The 22,247-nt window shown below is 37.1% G+C and overlaps 1 protein-coding gene across 1 annotated transcript; it reads right to left on the bottom strand.

The window, feature by feature from the left end:
* Positions 1-1,808: 1,808 nt before the first annotated feature.
* LOC123535186 (vitamin K epoxide reductase complex subunit 1-like protein 1) lies at positions 1,809-22,126 on the bottom strand. The gene is made up of 3 exons (XM_045317746.2): positions 21,837-22,126; positions 13,583-13,692; positions 1,809-8,997 (listed from the first exon to the last, which is right to left on the bottom strand). The coding sequence occupies exons 1-3, from the start codon at positions 22,016-22,018 to the stop codon at positions 8,759-8,761; spliced, it is 531 nt and encodes a 176-aa protein (XP_045173681.1). The 5' UTR covers positions 22,019-22,126; the 3' UTR covers positions 1,809-8,758.
* Positions 22,127-22,247: the final 121 nt, after the last annotated feature.

The raw sequence follows: 22,247 nt of genomic DNA on the forward strand, positions 1-22,247 counted from the left end.
TTATACATCGACACCCCAGAATTAGAAGGGCGTAAGTGGAAAATCATAGTTTTCGGCAAAATGAAAAAAACTGTCTATGACAGATACGCCCTTCTAATTCTAAGGGAGCAAGTGGACTTTTCTGGTACAACAATTAAGTGCAGATACGCCCTTCTGTTACTGGGATTCTGAAAAACTTTTCACTTACGCCCTTTTATTATTGGTGAATTTGGTCAACACAGCAGTTTGTGCCAAAAAAATTTTTTTACAGACTTATGCCCCTTGATGTGTAGTTTAAAAAAAATGTATGATTCATAAAAGGGCGTAACTAACACTTACGCCCTTCTTATTCTGGGGCGTCGACATATGCACATGTTAAACATCCTATCTTGTAGGAAACCAGATACTAAGACATTCCCACATTTAACCTTTACCCTGCTAATTTTCTAAAATGGACTGGTCTATCATTCAATTTGGGTAATACCACTTGTTAACAAAGGGATGTTCACTGAAAATTTATTGACTTAATAGCAAACAGTGCAGAACATGATCAGCCTGCACAGACACAAAGGTAGAATCACTTGCCGCCAGCAGGCTAAAGGTTAATAAGTTTTGTACCCCTACCCCAACAAGGTAGAAGGGATGTAGATTTGCTTTTGTTCATCCTATTGTGTCACAGCTGTGCTGCATGATTCTCAAAAATATATGACCCAAGGTTTCATTTGTGATTTTACCCAGTAACAACAAACATGAGGTCCTTGAACTGCTTGGAAATATGCAAACAGAGCCTTGAAGTTAGCATCACTGACTCATATTTCCTTAAAATCTGACATGAGCCTAAAACATATTTTAGAGACCAGTTTTAAAACTCCAGCACTTCATTGTTCAAAAGTACAGTTACTATCCAATGGTAATGTCACATTCTGAACGCTGTCTCCGGACCTTTAGCCCTCATGCCATTAACATTTGGCTGTGACTAAATACAGAGTTGGTGCACCTGTGATATATTACAGACTCCGGTACATATCGGATTAACTAAATTTGAAAGAAAATATCTTAAATGTATATATTTTGTAACCATGGTGATACTAACCCTAACCTCTAGTCGGTATATTATGCATTTGATACTCTAAATGCGTGTGAACATGCAAAAAAATGAGTAATTTTGCCGTGCGCTCCAATGGATAATTCCGCGCAGGCGCAAAACGGCTGCACCAACTCTGCAATGAGAAACATTCTTAACATTTATAGGAATGTTATTCTGCATCAGCTGTTTTGTGTGAGATTTCACTCAGTTAAACCAAACTCCTTACCTTTTACATAGGCAAATATACATATATAAAGGATTTAAGTTTATGAAACTCTGAAAACTGCCCCTAAAACTCTCCCTTACATTAGCTAAACTATGACTTATTTTGTTTGTTTGTTTTGGGTTTAATGCCGTTTTTCAACAGTATTTCAGTTATGTAATGACTGGCAGTTCACCTAACCAGTGTTCCTGGATTCTGTACCAGTACAAATCTCTGCAAGTAACTGCCAACTTCCCCACATGAATCAGAAGTGGAGGACGAATGATTTCAGACACAATGTCTTTTATGAAATCTGCACAGAGAACACTATGCCTCGCCCAGGGCTCAACTCACGACCCTGAGATCTGTAGATCTGCGCTCTGCCTATTGAACTAAGCGGGCAGGCTAAACTATGACTGATAAATTGTTCTATAGATAAACTTCTAGTTTCATGTAAGTTACTGCTTCTATTTGAAGAGTCAAGTAGATTGCCCCTGTCATACTGTTATCCTTGGATTAAATTTATAACAAGGCTGCAAGTAAAGTGCTGATATTTTATTCACACTGACAAAGGCACTGTAACAGTACAAATATCTAAAACAATACATATTTGGGACATTGCTTTAAACTATAAGCTAGCTATGCTAGGACTGGTACTATATTTGATTTAAGTATTTAAAGATGTTTCCATGAAAAACAACATATCTGTAAAGCATTTCTATGAAGAAAAAAACATATCTGTAAGCGTTTCTATGAAAAACTATGTATCTCTAAAGCAATGTGGTGGTGTTTATTCCCTTATGCTTGTATCTATTATTATTTACAATAATTATTAAGAGATCAAGTGATAGAAAACAAAATCAATATGTCGGATTCTGTGATATAATCCACAGGTTCACCACATGTATACATACTTCTGCTAATGGTTTGGAAAGGAAACCATCATTTGCATCTATAGAGCACTGTCTGCATTATCTATAGAGCACTGTCTGCATTATCTATAGAGCACTGTCTGCATTATCTATAGAGCACTGTCTGCATTATCTATAGAGCACTGTCTGCATTACTGGTTCAAAACTTTGATTGATCTTGTAAACTTACTCTTTCCATAAACTACAGTATGTTTTGGCCACTGCTCTTTTAAAATATGCATGTAAATTTTAAGCTTTACCTTACATGAATATCTATTTATTTGTAGGATTTAGGTTTTTAAGTTACAATATGTTGTGCTATGCACAGGTGCTCTATAAATATAACAGACAAATGGTTCACTTACTCATGGGAAGTCATTTTATAAATATTGCAGCAATCCCTGTGGTGAAGTATATCAAATAAATGCATTACAAAATACAAGTATGATACAGTAAAAACAAACTTTTCTTCGAAAATAGTAAATGTTGAGCTTATTGTCCTGCAATAGCATTTACCTGGATTATACTCCATGTTCTTCATTCAAAGAACTTCTTTCTTAATTTTGTTAATACAACAAACCTAAATCTATAACAACATTCATTATTTTCACTACAAATATAAGGCAACAGGGACCTCAGATCTAATAAATACATAAAAGTTATGGATACATCAAACGAAAAATTACAAACAATATGTCATAGTATTTATTAATACAGTACGTATTTGAGACTTCATTTTATCACAATTTTTTTTAAACACAAGATGCATTCAACGTACCAAAGTATACACAAGCTGTTTTTACATAACAAAACATAAGACATGAATTGATAATAAAGCATAAAACTGTTAAACATTCCACTAACTAGTACAATCATGAATCAGGGATCATTTTGAAGAAAAAAATACCACATGGAAATTCAAGATCCAGGCTTTTTCACATTTTATTTGTACTATGATAAATATTTTTTTTTTATGAAAATGAAAACTGTCCATATAAACGATGTGAAAAGCAAAAACAACCCAAAAAGAACACTAGAACCTTACTGTAATTATTTATGCTACCGTAAAGTAAACATTCTCTGATGGAACTTTTCCCTAATGTACTTTTCATTATGTTTTAAATGTGCTGAATTAAGATAAAACATAATTTTCATATTAAAGACTATTTTAGTTGATTTTCAACTGAAATGCTCAGGTGAGTTTTTGTGATCGCTCGATGTCCGGCGTCTGTCTGTCTGTCATCTGTCAACATATAGCTTGTGTATGCGATAGAGGCTGTATTTTTAATAGTTCTTCATGAAATTTGGTCAGAATGATTGCCTTGATGAAATCTAGGTCGAGTTTGAAAATGGGTCATCTGGGGTCAAAAACTAGGTCAAATTAAAGAAAAACCTTGTGTATGCGATAGAGGCTGTATTTTTTCAACTGATTTTCATGAAATTTAGTCAGAATGATTGCCTTGATGAAATCTAGGTCGAGTTTGAATATGGGTCATCTGTGGTCAGAAACTAGGTCACTAGGTCAAATCAAAGAAAAACATTGTGTATGCGATAGAAGCTGTATTTTTCAACTGATATTCATAAGATTTAGTCAGAATGATTGCCTTGATGAAATCTAGGATCAGTACGAATATGGGTCATCTGGGGTCAAAAAGTATGTCACTAGGTCAAATCAAAGAAAAACCTTGTGTATGCAATAGAGGCTGTATTTTTCAATTGACCTTCATGAAATTTGGTCGGAATATTTGCCTTGATAAAATCTAGGTTAAGTTTGAATATCGGTCATCTGGGGTAAAGAAGTAGGTCAATAGGTCAAATCAAAGAAAAACCTTGTGTATGTGATAGAAGGTGTATTTTTCAATTGATCTTCAAGAAATTTGGTCAGAATGATTGCTTTGATGAAATCTAGGTTCAGTTCGAATATGGGTCAACTGGGGTTTAAAAGTAGGTCACTAGGTCAAATCAAAGAAAAACCTTGTGTATGTGATAGAGGCTGTATTTTTCAATTGATCTTCATGAATTTTGGTCAGAATGATTGCCTTGATGAAGTCTAGGCCATATTTGAATATGGGTCATCTGGGGTCAAAAACTAGGTCACTAGTTTATATCAAAGAAAATACTTGTTTAAACTCAAGAGACCACATTAATGAAAATTGGCCAGAATATTTGTTTCCGTGAAATCACTAGGTCAAACATGTTTACACTGTTATGGTGTGTTTCTCAGGTGAGCGACCTAGGGCCATCTTGGCCCTCTTGTTATGACCACTACTTAGTTTTACTGGCCACTGTTTGAGACTGAAAAGATTCTGGAGTGAGAAAGAGAGAGTTTTACAGTTCAATGTTTGAGACTTGAAAATACCATAGGCTTTCGGCGCATTTGTATTGTCAATAATGATGATATATACTAGAGCTACTTTTGAGAAAAGCGCATGTCTCCCACAACTGCCTAATCATCTAAACACTAAGTCAGTGTTTTTATACTGTTTAGTCACAACAAATATACCTTTGAAGAGTAATATGGCTGATTTTCAGTAATTCAAGGGCCATAATTCTGAAGTGCCTAAGCCAATTTTGCTAGTTATCGAACCTGGGAGAGGAATTATGGTCATACACATTTTGTTTAAGTTTGGTGAAGATCGGATAAAAAATGTTTGACTTGGAGTGTCTACAAGATGAATGGTTTTTGGTGCATGTTTGAGAATGAAGACTTCAGCATTTTTATGAGTCTAGGTGATTCATTATTGTCAAGGGCCATAATTCCGAAGTGTCTTAACCGATTTGGCTAGTTATCGAACTTGGCCAAGGTCTTATTTGCAAACACATTTTGTTCGAGTTTGGTGAAGATCGGATACGAAATGTTTGACTTAGAGTGCAGACAAGATGAATGGTTTCTGGTGCATGTTTGAGAATGAAGACTTCAGCATTTTGATGCATCTAGGTGATTCATAAATTATTGTCAAGGGCCATAATTCCGAAGTGTCTTGGCCGATTTAGCTAGTTATCGAACTTGGCTGAGGTCTTATGGTCAAACACATTTTGTTCAAGTTTGGTGAAGATTGGATGAGAAATATTCGACTTAGAGTGCGGACAAGATGAATGGTTTTTGGTGCATGTCTGAGAATGAAGACCAGCATTTTTATACATCTAGGTGATTCATAAATTATTGTCAAGGGCCATAATTCCAAAGTGTCTTGGCAGATTTAGCTAGTTATCGAACTTGGCTGAGGTCTTATGGTCAAACACATTTTGTTTAAGTTTGGTGAAAATCGGATGAGAAATGTTCGACTTAGAGTGCGGACAAGCTTTGTGACAGACAGACAGACTGGAGTAAATCAATATGTCTCCCACACCACTGTGTGGTGGGAGACATAATTATAACAAGAGGGCCATGATGGCCCTATAGCGCTCACCTGTTATCATTGCACTTGAGGACAAGAAGGTCCTCAGAAAAAATATCTAAGTCCAAAGGACAGGAACAACAAAGGGAAGAAATTTAACCAAAAAGAAAAAAAAATTCTTACAAGGTACAGATATGTCAAAATGCACCTAAAAATTGGAGGTACCATCCATGTTGTACCACAGAAAAGTGGTCTCGGTTTTTCCCTACGGCCAATAATAAAAAAGTTACTAAAAATAAGCTATTTATAGTAACATAAAAGGGAAGTAATTAAAAAAAATTATTGTAAGTGAACAAAAGAAGGATCTGCCAAATAAATCTGTTGACATAAATGAAATTTCAGATCAGTATCTTCATTAGTTAAGGAGATATACCCATTTTAATTTGAAATAAAGGGAGGTAATCTGAAATAAAATCAGTCCATAGTATTCTACCCTGATTGTCTCAGTCCAACTAATGACAATAATGAAATTTCAAATAAGTCCTATAAGTACTTACTGATATAAATCCATTTTGATTACAATCAGGGGAGGTAATCAGATATAAAATAACTCTGGAACCTATAATTGGATCTGTTTGTCATGGAATCCAAGAATTATTGTTGTTGAAGATATTTTGGAAGTTTGTATCAAATAAAACCATAAATGAAGTCTCTATATGGCTGCAAAAGCCAAAATAGCCAATTTTGGACCTTTAATGGGCCATAACTCTGGAACCCATGATGGAATTTGGCCAGTTCAAGAAAGGAACCAAGACCTTGTGGTGATACAAGTTGTGTGCAAGTTTGGTTAAAATCAAATCATAAATGAAGCTGCGATTGTGCAGACAAGGCCAAAATAGCTAATTTTGGCCCTTTCAGGGGCCATAACTCTGGAACCCATTATGGGATCTAGCCGGTTCAAGAAAGGAACCGAGATCTTATGGTGACACAAGTTTTGTGCAAGTTTGATTAAATTCAAATCATAAATGAAGCTGCTATTGTGCAGACAATGTCAAAATAGCTAATTTTGGCCCTTTCAGGGGCCATCACTCTGGAACCCATTAAGGAATCTCGCCAGTTCAAGAAAGGAATCAAGATCTTATGGTGATACAAGTTGTGTGCAAGTTTGGTAAAAATCAAATCATAAATAAAGCTGCTATTGTGCAGACAAGGTCAAAATAGCTAATTTTGGCCCTTTTAGGGGCCATAACTCTGGAACCCATAATGGAATCTGGCCAGTTCAAGAAAGGAACCAAGATCTTATGGTGATACAAGTTGTGTGCCAGTTTGGTAAAAATCAAATCATAAATAAAGCTGCTATTGTGCAGACAAGGTCAAAATAGCTAATTTTGGCCCTTTTAGGGGCCATAACTCTGGAACCCATAATGGGATCTGGCCAGTTCAAGAAAGGAAACCGAGACCTTATGGTGATACAAGTTGTGTGCAAGTTTGGTTAAAATAAAATCATAAATGAAACCACTATTGTGCAGATAAGAAATTGTTGACGCACGCACGCACAGACGACGGACGAAGGGTGATCACAAAAGCTCACCTTGTCACTATGTGACAGGTGAGCTAAAAAAACATTTATAGTCAGTCCAGGACCCAATAATAAATCAGCACCCATTTACTAAATACTGATCATATATTTTCTACAATTAAACAGAGCATTCTCTACTTACTGACCTGAAACCAAATGGTCTAAGGACAGTCTGGCAGACCAACAAACAGACCCTGAGGAAAACAACATACCCATTCATCCTTGAAGGGGTCATAGTGAGATCAGGGCTTACTGGGTAGTACAATTTCTTTTTCAGTGAAAAACTAAAACACTGAGTGAAATATATCTGGTAATTTCACTGTGATTAAACATAATGTAATTTAGTACAAGTAAAAATGCAACTAAGTATCTTTTAAAGTAAACTGACTAAATCTAATCTAATGCATCACATTTTGGGGTGTGTTTAAAAGAAAAACATGAAGCAATTAAGGAAAGAATTCCATGAATAAATATTTCATCTGGGCATTTTGATACAACACTCACACCCAGTTATTCTAGCAAACATTAGAAACACCCCAAAAGTAGTCATTCTTTTTTGATAGAAACAGTTGCAAATGACATGGTGATTTCTGTATTTGTCTGTCGCATAACCAGTACTATAAAGTCATTTAATATCGTGGGCATGAAATTTTGTTGTTTTAGTCAAAACGGCAATTTCATGGGTTTATGAATTCGTGGATTTTAACTTTTGAACATAAAATGAACTGGCATTTTACTTGTTCATTGGGATTAAATTTCGTGGATTGACACAACCACGAAATCCATGAAAATTAGTCCCCCATGAATATTAATGATTTCACTGTATGTTAATATAAAACAAATCATGCATTGTACTTTCCAAAACTGTGTGCTTATTCACTGTTGAATACTGGATTAACATTGTTTTTCTTATGATCATGCAGAAACTAGAAACAAGTACATTGTAATACAGTTATGTAAGGCCTATCAAATTCTACCATATCTTACAAGTAAATGCTATTTGTGTTGTCATGGCAATGGAAATTCCAAAGCACCTATGCATTATGAAAATACAGAGGTGTATAGATAAAAGCTAGGCTCGTGATGCAACCAAAAATATACGTTTAAGTTATTTTTCAGTAAAACCATTTTAAACTGTTCCTAAATATTCAAATGTATGACGTTTAGCAAGTGATATACATAATTTGTTGCATTAATGACTTGAAAAATGCATGCCATGCATGATGATGTCATATTACTTTCATGACGTTTTTAAAGTCCCATCTCAAAATGCCTTCGGTGACTTACTTAAAAGCCTTGTAACTCTTAAAATATTGAAGATGATTACTTCAAATTTTCAGATCTGAAAGGTAAAAGATTGTTTTTTAGGATTATTTTGTTATCTCAATATTTGTTTTTTTGTCTTTAATACAGATTTTCTCATGGAACGGCCCATTTATTTCTTGTGAACACCAGTTTTTACATTATATGTTGTGAAAATACTGCATCTGGTGTCTACATGGTGAAATATAGTTTGATCTTCCACGTACTGTAACAAACAAATATAACAGGTCCATCAATAATCCAGTAGTTCTGTTTATGCCTTATTTTCCGAAAGAATGATTCACAGACACAGATATTTAGTATAACCAGTATCAACATGCAGCCACAAAGAAAATTCCCCTAACTTGCTTTCTTCTTGTTGTTTTTCTCTTTCTTGACAGCTGCAATGTTTCTGACAGCATTGTACTTTTTCAGTGAGCAAACAATTAATATAAAATTGAGAGTATAAGTCGATACACAGACAACACAGAAGTCTCCAAGAATAAAAACAAGTATATACGCAAGATAGACGCTTCCCAGCCCGCCCGCAATCGCTGTTATCAGCTGAAGTACAACCAAGCTGTATGACATGTTTGTAGCTGAAATAAAGAACAAAGAAATTATTTTCTACAATTAACTCTGGTTTTACAAACTATGAAAGCGTCGTAATAATACAGAGCGGGTGTACCTATTACCGACCATGTTCCTAATTCCGTACAAAATATAAATATCTTACCTAAGAATTAATCATGATTGATTCTTGGAATGTGACGTCATTATATTGATGTCACTTCCTTTCTCTTTGTTTACGGTGACATTTTGTTGTCGAGGTGGTGCTAGTTCCCTTTGAAATCACATTCAACTAGATCCTCTACTTTTCGGTAAGTGATATTACTCATCTAGCTTATTTTTTGCACTTTTTAGCTAAGGTTATGCAATTGTACATAATTTTGCTCTAGCAACGTTCTATAGAAATATATGACGTAGACACATGTAATTTTCACGTGTGATACTCATGAGCAAGTTACAAGGTCGCGTGACTGAGTATCTGATAGTGTTCGGAATTACATACACAATTCAACAACTGTTCCAAAATCCGAACAAAAGACTTTAACTATAAATGCTTGTTATTTATAAACCTTTCAAGTAGTATGTCGTTTTAATTGAATGTTTTTTTGCTTTCATTGCATTCAAAGGATCTCCCCTACTGTTTGCGCTGATCAAACCTTTCGTTTTATTTTGCAGTTATGAGCCGTCAAGTTGGGGTTAAACGACAAGCGTATGATCCCTGTAAGGTTGATCATGCCGCTGAGGCTGTCAGGAGCGGCAGTATGTCTTTATGCCAGGCGTCTAGAACGTACAAAGTTCCGAAAACGACATTACATGACCGCGTGAAAAACAAATACACAAGCACCAAGATTGGGGTGAAAACGGTATTGTCCCATGAAGAGGAGGCGCGACTCGAACAATGGGCACTCCACATGTCTCGGATCGGATATGGAAGAACCAGGAAAGAACTTGCCCATGTAGTCAAACAGATCATTGATGAAGACGGCAGAAAAACTCCTTTTGTAGATAATTGTCCTGGGAGAAAATGGATGGATGGCTTTTTTGCCCGTCATCCTGCTCTCAATCTGCGAACCACTGTGCAACTTGGGAAAGAACGTGCAATCATCAACAAAGCCAAAATAATAAAATGGTTCCATGATTTGGAGCAGTATGTTACTGATGAAGTTGGTGATGCTGATTTGCTGCAAGATCCAAGTAGAATTTACAACGCCGATGAAAGTGGCATATCGCTTTGTCAGACTAAGAATCGCAAAGTTATAGGGCAAGCAGGTGCACCTGTTGTTTACCAATACGGGAACTCCGATAAAACTCAAATGACAATAATGGCAGCAGCAAGTGCAGTGGGTCACTACATCCAGCCCATGATTATCTACCCAGGACAGCGCTTTTCCTACAACCCACTTGAGGGATTTGAGGAGGCAGCCCTTGGGAGGTCAGAAAACGGATGGATGGATTCCCAGGTGTTTACATCATGGTTGAAGGAGGTCTTCATCCCGGGAGTGGAAGCTAGGCACATAAAAAAACCTGTACTGTTACTCATAGATGGACATAAGACCCATATTACAATGAACGCTTCAAATATATGTGTGCAGCACGGCATTGAACTGTATTGCTTGCTAGAACATTCTTCCCACCTGATCCAACCATTGGACTTACGTCTGTTTGGCATTTTAAAGCAATCTTGGCGTGAGGCTGTTCGTGCGTACCAATCAGAGAACATAGGGGAATTTGTAACAAAGCAAACTTTTGCCAGAGTCTTTAAAACAGCATGGCTTAAAAGTGCAACGGTCGAAGCAGCCATCAAAGGTTTTCAGGTCTCCGGCATTTTTCCATGGAACCCACAGAAAGTGCTGGCATCTGTGAAGCTTGCCCCAAGCACTATATTTACTGAGGCTCCCACTGCTACGACTTCGACGACAGACTCTGATTCATCATCCATTACAAAACCAACCACTATTGCATTAAAATCGACTATTATAGCACCCGCTGTTGTAGCAGTTGCAGGTCCAGAAATGACAACGAGCGAATCTCCTGTCGTGTCCACAGCATTGGAAACAACTATTACAACACCCGCTGTCATTGCAGCGGTTGCAGTTCCTGCCATGACAATGAGCGAATCCCCTGCGACGCCCACAGCAATAGAATCTGGTTTGGTTGCAAAGCATACCTGTTCAACTGAATCAGTTGCAACGCCAGCCAAATCAACAGATAAATGCCTGCCAACTGCAACTGGTGCTGCTACATCACCATTTAGTAAATATTTGTTGCTTCCAACAACAGAAACAAAGAAACCAAAGGTGCGAAAAATGATAATGCCAAAAGCAATAACTGGGGAAAAATACAGAGAATGGTTGAAAGAAAAAGATGCAAAAAAAGAAATAGAACTAAAAGAAAAACAACAATGACAGGAAGAACGATTGCAGAAGAAACTTAAAAGAGAAGAAGAGCTGAAAGAAAAAAAGATCAGACTTGAAAAGGAACGCAAAGATAGAGAAGAAGCACAGAAAAAGAGGAAAGAACTGAAAGAGAAAAAGAGGCAAGCAAATGAACAAATTATGAGAGAAATAGAAGCTTCCGATTCGGATGATAACATACACGTTAAGGTGACTGATTGTTTTAAGTGCGAGACCCCATACGAGGAGTATATAAAATGCACAAATTGCTTCAGGCGCTTTCATCTTGCCTGTGTTTCTGATGAGCTTATTGATGGCCCGGATGAACTGCCGTTTGAGTGTAAGTATTGCTAAACGCAGTACTTCATTATAAAATAAAAGAAAAAAGAATAGACACGAAGTGGTCCAAACCGACACAAAAAAAGGTTTACTCTGTACATGTACATATTTAAGAGCAGTTTGGTACTCTTGCATTAGAACTGTTAGCATGTTAAACAAATAAAAGTGTTTGAAAATACCTGAAGTACAAAATATGCTTTGTATTTGTTTATTCCTGATATTTTTTAAAAAATGTCCTCATGTTCGGAATTAGGGGCACTTATGTTCGGAATTAGAATCATTGTTCGGAATTAGAGGCAGTTGGTCGTACATTTGTCCGGACAATAACGTCCTTCTGTATACACTTTAATGGTTCGGTATCGGACAAAATTATAGCATATATACACATCTAGTCTGAAGTTGTTTCCCTTTGATTGGAAGTGCTCATAATTCCGAACAACAAAAAAAGTGGCTTAGGTGTTCGGTAATAGGTGCACCCGCTCCATGTTAAAATAAAATTCAAGCAATAAACAAGATAAGGTAGACAAGTGTGCTTGATGTTTTGACATAAGCGGGCTAAGGTAATGGATCTGTAATGATAATCAGCAATTTTTATTCCAGTTTGCTGTTATGGCATCCTAACGACAAAATGTAGCTCAACGAGAATATGATTTTTAATGAAAACCAGAGAAAGCCAAAACCGCACAAGTAAAATATATAATATAACTAAAATTGCCAACTGTCAATACGGTCCGACTACCTTAACATGACTGTAAGCTTTTTAGGTTAATCTAAAGTACTTCTATTAAGATAAACAGAAATCAAACAGCATATTATTCTAATATATCATTCAGTTTTGCTTGCAAGTGAGCATAACCTGCCATGTTAGATAATATACAGTATAAACCAGTACTTTATGTCATTAAAAATGCAAGTGTTTTATTATCCTCTATTTTTCGTATCTGCAAAAATGCTCAATACATTTGACATTTTTGCATCAGTGACAAAGCTTCCATTTGATAAATGGACAAAATATTATGAAAATTAATATTAACATTAGTACACATCAAAAATGAGAGACAGGACCTCTAAGATTTTTTTTAATGTTTGACTATATATTTTATAACAAGATCTCTGCAAGCGGGGCAATATACACCAAAGGGTTACATCAGAGGCGGCCTGAAGCAAAATTAAATGAAAAATCCAACTTTAAAGATTTTTTTTGTGAGGGGTGTGTGTGGGTGGGGTGCTGAAAGGATACTTAAGGGCAAGAAAATAAATGAATTTTTTTGGGAAGGGGTTGTAATGTAGATTGTTGCAGTCTGCACATCTTCTCTTCACTACCTGCCTATATTCCAAGTTTCAAGTCAATAACTTTGAGATTTTCTAAGTTATGTCCTGGACAATGAAAAATGACGGGCAGATTTGACCTTGACCTTTGACCTATAGACTTGGTTCATGTCTGCACATCATCTCATTGTCACCTACCTTCATGCCAAGTTTGAAGTCAATACCTTACATGGTTATTTAGTTATGCTCCAGACACAAAATATGATGAAGTTGAACAGTTTCGACCTTTTAGCTCAATTTGTGACCTTTGACCTACAGAGCCGGTTCAAATGCCCTACACATTGTCATCTACCTTTATGCCAAGTTTAAGTCAATACCTTTAATGGTTATGAAGTTATGCTTTGGACAGAAATTATGATGGACAGACGGACAGACAGATGCATGCGCCATCACATAATACGTCCGATTTTTTTTCAAAACTGGTGTATAACTATGGATGGACCAATTCATTAAAACATTTTTTGAAATAATAGCCTTAATACAAAACCATTTAAGAGTGAAAAATTTATTCAATGATAACAGAAATATCTGTTCTCTCATGTATTAAGCTTACCTAGTGCTGCCATGACAACGTAGAATATAACTCCAAAGACACTGTTTGGCTGGTTAAGTATGCTGTCCTTTCCTACAATATGCTCCAACAAACCAAATCCAGTGCCATATCTGAAAAATGAAATGTTAGCCTCAGTGTTAGGAGATCAAGATTTTTTATTTCCTAAGAAATTTTTATTGTAGGTCAATCATACACTTCACCAGTTCACAGTCTTGGTTAAGCCATTCTATACCTCTCTGGAGAAAGCACTGAAACAGCCTGATATGATCTGGTTTTCCCCATCAGAGTTGGAATTAGTGAAGGACTATGAACATTAACAGTGATCACAAGCAATGTTTTTTCTCCTAAATGAGTGACACATACTATATTTTGAGTGGCACAGGCAGGTCTATTTCTAAGGAAAACAATGGTGAAAACCATTTTCATCTGTTAAAAATAATTTAACAAACTGAAAAAGACAACTGTCCCAACTTGTGTCTGTCAACCCCCACTCCCCATCCCTCCAAAAAAATAAAGAAACGAAAATAGTACACACTATAGAAGTGTATTTGGCAAGGAAAGTAATTTGTAAAGAAACTAGAAGATGCTTATGTAGAAAAGCGCATGTCTCCCCCAATGCATAGTCATATAGGCAGGAAGTCAAAGTCAAAGCAACACTGATGGTTGGCTGCTGTAGGAATCATCTACTTGGCATGTCCAATCATTCCACAAAGTTTCAAAATTCTAGGCTTAGTGGTTCTCAAGTTATGAATTGGAAACTGTTTTCCATATTCAGGCACCTGTGACCTTGACCTTTGATCGAGTGACCCCAAAATCAGTAGGGGTCATCTACTCTAGCTGCATGTCCAATCATCCTATATAGTTTCAACATTCTGGGTCAAGTGGCTCTCAAGTTATTGATTGAAAAGAGTTTTCTATGTTCAGCCCCTGTGACCCTGAATTTTGATGGTGTGACCCCAAAAACAATAGGGGTCATCTACTCTCTAACTCCTATCACCCTATGAAATTTGAAGGTTCTAGGTCAAATGGTTCTCAAGTTATTGACTGGAAATGGATTTCCATGTTCTGTTTGTTGCAACCTTGACCTTATATAGAGTAACCCCAAAAACTATAGGGGTCATCTACTCTGTAAGTCTTATCACCCTATGAAGTTTCAAGATTCTGGGTCAAGTGGTTCTCAAGTTACTGATCAGAAATGGATTTCCATGTTCAGGCCCCTGTGACCTTGACCTTTAATAGAGTGACCCCAAAATCAATAGGGGTCATCTACTCTGCATGTCCGATAATCCTATGAAGTTTCAACATTCTGGGTCAAGCGGTTCTCAAGTTACTGGCCGGAAATGTTTTTCCATGTTCAGGCCCCTGTGACCTTGACCTTTAAGGAGTGACCCCGAAATCATTAGGGGTCATCTACTCTGCATGTCCAATCATCCTATGAAGTTTCAACATTCTGTTTCAAGTGGTTCTCAAGTTATTGATCGGAAATGGTTTTCCATGTTCAGGCCCCTGTGACCTTGACCTTTAATAGAGTGACCCCAAAATCAAAAAGAGCTCATCGAACACAAAATGCCCCCCTTGATGCATTAAGTAATTGCACAAGGAACAGAAATTATTTGCTCACTGTAAACAAAAGTTCTACTGTTCTGGTTCAATGTGACATTGACCTTTGACTTATTGACCTCAAAATCAACAGGGGTCATCTCCTGGTCATGATCAACGTCCCTATCAAGTTTAGTGATCCTAGGCCCAAGCGTTCTCAATGTATCGTCTGGAAAGGGTTTAACTGTTCCGGGTCAATATGACCTTGACCTTTAGCCTACATATCTCAAAATCTATAGGAGTCATCTTCAGGTCATGACCAACCTCCCTAACAAGTTTCATGATCCTAGGCCCAAGCATTCTCATGTTATTGTCTGGAAACGGTTTAAATGTTCCGGGTCACTGTAACCTTGACCTTTGACTTACGGACCTTAAAATCAATAAGCTTCATCTACTGGTCATGAGGAACCTCACTATCATCTTTCATGACCTTTGACCCAAGCATTCTCAAGTTATCATCCAGAAACCGTTTTAACTGTTCCTGGCCAATCTGACCTTGAACTTTGACCAAATGACCTCCAAATCAATAGGGGTCATCTGCTGGTCATGGTCAATCTCCCTATCAATTTTCCTGATCCTAGGCCCATGCGTTCTTGAGTTATCGCCCGGAAACTGTTTTACTGTTCCTGGTCACTGTGACCTTGAACTTTGATTTACTGACCTTAAAATCAATAGGGGTCATCTGCTGGTCATGATGAGCCTCACTATCATCTTTCATGACCCTTGGCCCAAGCATTCTCAAGTTATCGTCCAGAAACCATTTTAACTGTTCCTGGCCAATCTGACCTTGAACTTTGACTAAATGACCTCAAAATCAATACGGGTCATCTGCTGGTCATGATCAATCTCCCTATTAATTTTCCTGATCCTAGGCCCATGCATTCTTGAGTTATCGCCTGGAAACCGTTTTACTGTTTCTGGTCACTGTGACCTTGAACTTTGACCTACTGACCTCAAAATCAATAGGGGTCATCTGCTGGTTAAGACCAACCTCCCTATCAACTTTCGTGATCCTCGGCCCAAGCAATCTTAGTTATTATCCGGAAACCATTTAACTGTTCCGGGTCACTGTGACCTTGAACTTTGATCTACTGACCTTAAAATCAATTGGTGTCATCTGCTGGTCATGATGAACCTCACTATCATCATTTATGACCCTTGGCCCGAGCATTCTCAAGTTATCATCCAGAAACCGTTTTAACTGTTCCTGGCCAATCTGACCTTGAACTTTGACCAAATGACCTCAAAAACAATAGGGGTCATCTGCTGGTCATGATCAATCTCCCTATCAATTTTCCTGATCCTAGGCCCATGCGTTCTTGAGTTATCATCCAGAAACCGTTTTACTGTCCCTGGTCAATGTGACCTTGAACTTTGACCTACTGACCTCAAAATCAATAGGGGTCATCTGCTGGTCATGACCAACCTCCCTATCAACTTTCACGATCCTAGGCCCAAGCAATCTTGAGTTATCATCCGGAAACCGTTTAACTGTTCCGGGTCACTGTGACCTTGAACTTTGACATACTAACTTCAAAATCAATAGAGGTCATCTGCTGGTCATGACCAACCATCCTATCAATTTTCATGATCCTAGGCCCAAGTGTTCTTGAGTTATCATCCGGAAACCGTTTAACTGTTCTGGGTCACTGTGACCTCGACCTTTGACATACAGATCTCAAAATCAATATGGGTTATCTGCAGGTGATGACCAACCTTCCTGTCAACTTTCATGATCCTAGGCCCAAGCGTTCTTGAGTTATCATCCGGAAACGGATTGGTCTACATACAGACCGACCGACCGACCGACATCTGCAAAACAATATACCCCTCCTTCTTCAAAGGGGGGCATAATAAGGGCCATCTACTCTACATGACCAATCATCCTACGAAGTTTCAACATTCTGGGTCAAGTGGTTCTTAAGTTATTGATCGGAAATGGTTTTCCATGTTCAGGCCCCTGTGACCTTGACCTTTGACGGTGTGAACCCAAAAACAATAGAGGTCGTCTACTCCATAAGCCCTGCCACCATATGAAGTTTGAAGGTTCTAGGTCAAATGGTTCTCCAGTTATTGATTGGAAATCAAGTATGACGTACGGACGGACGGACAAGGCAAAAACAATACGTCTCCCTCAGAGGGTGGGGGGAGACATAACAAGGGTCATATTCCTTTCACTGCTCAGAAGATTTTGCACATACTCTTAACCCTTATCCTGCTAAATTTGTATATAAATGAACTTGTCCATTCTTTCAAATTGGACAGAACCATTAACAGTTAAAAGGGGTGCATACCAAAAAAGATACTGACTGAATAGCGAATGTGTTCTGGACTGTTTAGAACATGTGCTCACTGTTCTAAATAAAGCCTGGTGCAGACAGAACAATTATTTATGACATGGAAAGCACGTCTTGGTTCCTATCTGCCATGAATATCTTCAATAGGTCTGAGCACCAGAGTAGAACAGTGTGCTATTTTTTCATTGATAACAATTCAAAGACTACTCTAGAATTTTTAAAACACTGTTCTTAGTAGTCAGTGAAATATGGGCAAGCAGGGTGCTCACAGTTTGTTATCTTAGAAGGAAAGCTCTAAAAATGGGGATATGATGACCCTAGACTGCTCACCTTAGTTTCAGAGTTTAAACAGGCTTGACAGTGTGCAATTTTGAAAGAGGTCTACATTATGCTACAGGTGTCAAAAGTTCAAGAAGCAACATGAATAAGTGTGACAGGTGGAACAATACAAACATACCACTGGATGAGGCTGAGGGAGTTTTGGAAGGTCTCTTTATAATGGCTTTCAGCAATGAATGAGAAGTTATTTAGAGGTATTTCTATTTTTAGCTCTAGCAGCAGGCCCCTAGAAGGGGTCAAGTGCCTGAATTTGCACAAATTTGGGAGAGGACCTTATAATGATGCTCCAGTCCAAGTTTGATGAAGATACATCAAGCAGTTCATGAGTTGTTTAAAGGTATTTCTATTTTCAGCATTAGCAGCCCCAAACGGGGCCAAGTACCTCCCAATTGAACAAAGTTGGTAAAAGACCTTATATAATGATGCTATAAATCAAGTTTGATGAAGATCTATCAAGTGGTTCATGAAAAGCAGTCATAAAAAAAGGCATTTATATTTTTAGCTCCAGTGGCCGCTTAAAGGAGCCACGTGCAAACCCCTTTTGAACAAATTTGAGAGTGGACCTTATAATGATGCTAAAGACTAATTTTGATGACATTCCCTCCAGTGGTTCAGGAGAAGAAGTAGTTTAAAGGTATTTCTATTTTTAGCTCTAGTGGACCCTAAAAGGGGCCATTGGCCCCTATCTGAACAAATTTTTGAGAAGACCAAGTTTGATGAAGATCCATTGAGCAGTTCATGAGAATTGACAAGTCGTATAAACATATCTTCATTTTCAGCCTTAGTGGCCCCTAAAGAGGAGCCGACTACCTCTATTTGAACAAATTTGAGAGAGGAACTTATAATGATGCTACAGACCAAGTTTGATGAAGATCCATCAAGCGGTTTATGATAAGTCATTTAAAAGTATTTCTATTTTTAACTCTAGCAGTTCCTAAAAGGGACCAAGCTCGCCCATTTTAGTAAATTTGGGAGAAGACATTATAATGATGCAATAGTTCAAGTTCGATGAAGATCCATCTAGTGGTTCATAAAAAGAAGTTGTTTAAAAGTATTTCTATTTTTAACTCTAGCAGGTCCTAAAAGGGACCAAGCCTGCCCATTTTAGTAAATTTGGGAGAAGACATTATAATGATGCAATAGTTCAAGTTCGATGAAGATCCATCTAGTGGTTCATAAAAAGAAGTTGTTTAAAAGTATTTCTATTATTAACTCCAAGGGTCCAAGTGCTCTCATTTGCAAAAAATTGAGAGAGGACCTTTTAATGATGCTACAGACCAATTTGATGGAGATCCATCAAGTGGTTCATGAGAAGAAGTTGTTTAAAGGTTTTCTACTTTTAGCTTTAGCAGCCCTTCAAAGGGGCCAAGCGCCCAATTCGACCTTATACTGTAATGGTACTACAGACTAAGTTTGATGAAGATCCATCAAGCGGTTCATGCGGAGAAGTCATTTCAAGGTTTTCCTATTTTAAGCTCTGGTGGCCCCTTAAAGAAACCAACCTGAAACATGTGAACAAAACTTGATAGAGGACCATGCCAGGACATTAATGACCAGGTTTGGTGCAATTATGACCAGTTATTTCAAAGGAGATGTCATCTGAAGACAAGTGTGGATGGAAGGACAATGGATAAATGTTGGATGGACAGATGGCAGATGTTGAGCGATAACAATAGCTCACACCAAGCACTTTGTGCTCAGGTGAGTTAAAAAGTACAGACATACATGCATAGTTCTAAGCATTGTGTTGAACAAAAGACTGAAATGATTAAAAACTTTTTTTATTTTTATTTTTGTTTTTTGTGGGAGGTGTATACAATCACGGACACCTGGTAGATCGGATTCTATTAATGCTCTCACACAGGCAGTCAATTAACGAGGTAATTAACACCGTTTTGTTGTGTTATGTCAACCAGCCTTAGATAAACGCCTAGAGGCATGCACTTCCTTATTGGATCTCGCATGTCTTTGTCCATAAACAAATGTTTCGTAATCATGCGTCTGGATGACAAATGTTTTGTAATCAAGCGTCTGGATGATAAGCAGTCAAGACACTGGCAAGAAATGGAAATAATTTAGGTGTCACTGTATCAGCTCTACGGAGTGAATGTGAGTGTGTAACTGTCATAAGATGACAATGATGTATTTCATTCCATAGGAATAGTCCCCACGAGGTCTAATCTGGTAGATTGCCGATCGGCAATCTCCTGCTTTAACACCCCAGGGAATCAGCTCTATGGGATGAATTACATTGTCACAAAATGGTTAGTTACAGACTCGCATTCATTCCGTAGAGTTGATACCATGATGCTTATATTATTTCGAATTTTTTTATCTTCATTGTCACAAAATGGTTAGTTACACACTCACATTCATTCCGTAGAGTTGAAACCATGATGCCTAAATTATTCTGAAATTTTTTATCTTCTCAGTCACTTTTATATACTTCTGGTTTAGCCCCGGAGGCTAAACCAGGAGTATATAATGTATTCATTCCGTAGAGTTGATAACATGACTCCTAAATTATCTCTATTTTTTATATTCTTAGTCACTTTTATGTACTCCTGGTTTAGCCCCCGGAGTCAAAACCAGGCGTATATATAAGGCAATGATGATGGACTTTGCAACGTTTTCAGGTCCAATCTTACAGACGAATAGTAACAGTATAAAATCTACAGAATGAATCTAATCGAAATTATGCAAGTTAGTTAAACAAACACATTCATTCCGCAGAATTGATACCATGATGCCTAAATCATTTCAAACTTTTTGTCTTTTCCCATTGTCTTATATATACTCCTGGTTTAGCCCCCAGAACCACCATCATTGCTTTATATATACTCCTGGTTTAGCACCCGGGGGCTAAACCAGGAGTATATAATAGTGACTGAGATAGTGAAAACAAGTGAATGAAGTATTGCCATGCAATACAAAGTCCCCTACTGGAAGGCACCTAATTTTCTCTACTGCAGTATATAACATAATGTACTGATATCTGTCAATGATGTATCAACAATATTGTACTATATATACAATATGTTATAACAACACACTTGGATTAAAATGTGCATATATAAAAACCCACAGTTGTTTTCATATTGAAATGTTTTTGCCGATTATAAAAAAGTTATCATATAAGTTATTTATAGTACCAACAAAAGAAAATTAATCTTAAAAAAAAAAAAAAAAAAAAATCTATATAATATAAGTCCACAAGAAACTCTTTACCAGGTAGAGATAGGTCAAAATACACCTAAAAACTGGCTGTAACATGCATGTTGTACCACAGAAAAGTGGTCTCGATTTTTCTCTACGGCCAATAATAAAAAAGTTACAATAAAATCTATTTATAGTAATAACAAAGGGACGTAATTCTAAAAACAACCTTTAAGATTCACCATTCTCTTATAAATGAAAAAGGTCTGTAATGCATACAGATTTCCCTCTAAACAAAATTGTCCAAAATATCTGGTTGTAATTAACTTATCAGACTCATACTGTGACCTTACAGATAATGTTAAAAATTAATTGATCTACAATTACCTGCTCTTATCAAAGCTTTTCATTAGCAGTTTACCAAATGGTTATATAATCTTCTAAGTTCTTCTCGCACACATACCGCGATCATATCCCCCAAACTATAGTATCAAATCAATCGCAGCATGATCGCAGGTAGCAGCGAATTTCCTGCGAATAGGTTACATAATGTTCGCAGATTTTTGACCATTTCGTAAGGGTTGTGTACCTGTCATAAGAAGATGACAGCGATGTATTTCATTCCATAGGAATAGTCCCTACAGGGTCTTATCCGGTAGACTGCCATGACATAATTTTTGATTCACAAAGTATTTAAAAAATTCACAAAAATTATAAAGGGGGAAAAAGATCACAGGTTTGAACTTTGAGAAAAACAACGCTAATTTTCACAATTTTTCTGGTACAGGACCCATTCACAATTTCTTTTTAAAAAAAACACTGTATTGTATTTCAAAAACATAGATTTTCCAAAAATTCCTTACCTCGAATTGAATACCTTTGAGCAGCTCATCTTCTCGGATATGTCACACAAAGCTCTGAAGCTTGGATCACTGTGAATACTTGCCTCCACATGATAAGCATATATTGATAATAAAATTCCAAAAACACATGTCACTGTAATGCCGATAATTGCAGCACGGGGTGTTTTAGCTGTAGCCTTCATTTTCTAGTAATGACACACCGTAGATTGCAAGATAACAGCGAAAATAAGGTCAATTTAGACACGTCTCACAAACAAATCATGGGAGCTGCCATATTGAAATTTCAGCCGCTTCAATCATTATTTCAATATACCTAATTTTACAACAATATTCCCATATTTCTAATAGAAATAAAAATAACCCGAGTAATACTTTTTTTCAATTTTATCAATTGAATAACTCCATTAAAAT

This window comes from Mercenaria mercenaria, chromosome 12, assembly GCF_021730395.1.
Source record: "Mercenaria mercenaria strain notata chromosome 12, MADL_Memer_1, whole genome shotgun sequence".
Taxonomy (NCBI): Eukaryota; Metazoa; Mollusca; class Bivalvia; order Venerida; family Veneridae; genus Mercenaria; species Mercenaria mercenaria.

Excerpts from the sequence above, each read along its gene's own strand:
- LOC123535186 (XM_045317746.2), bottom strand. The coding sequence starts at position 22,018 with ATGAAGGCTACAGCTAAAACACCCCGTGCTGCAATTATCGGCATTACA. Across the intron at positions 13,693-21,836 it reads TCAAAGGTATTCAATTCGAG|ATATGGCACTGGATTTGGTT; the intron begins GTAAGGAATTTT and ends TTCATTTTTCAG. Across the intron at positions 8,998-13,582 it reads CGTTGTCATGGCAGCACTAG|CTACAAACATGTCATACAGC; the intron begins GTAAGCTTAATA and ends TCTTTATTTCAG.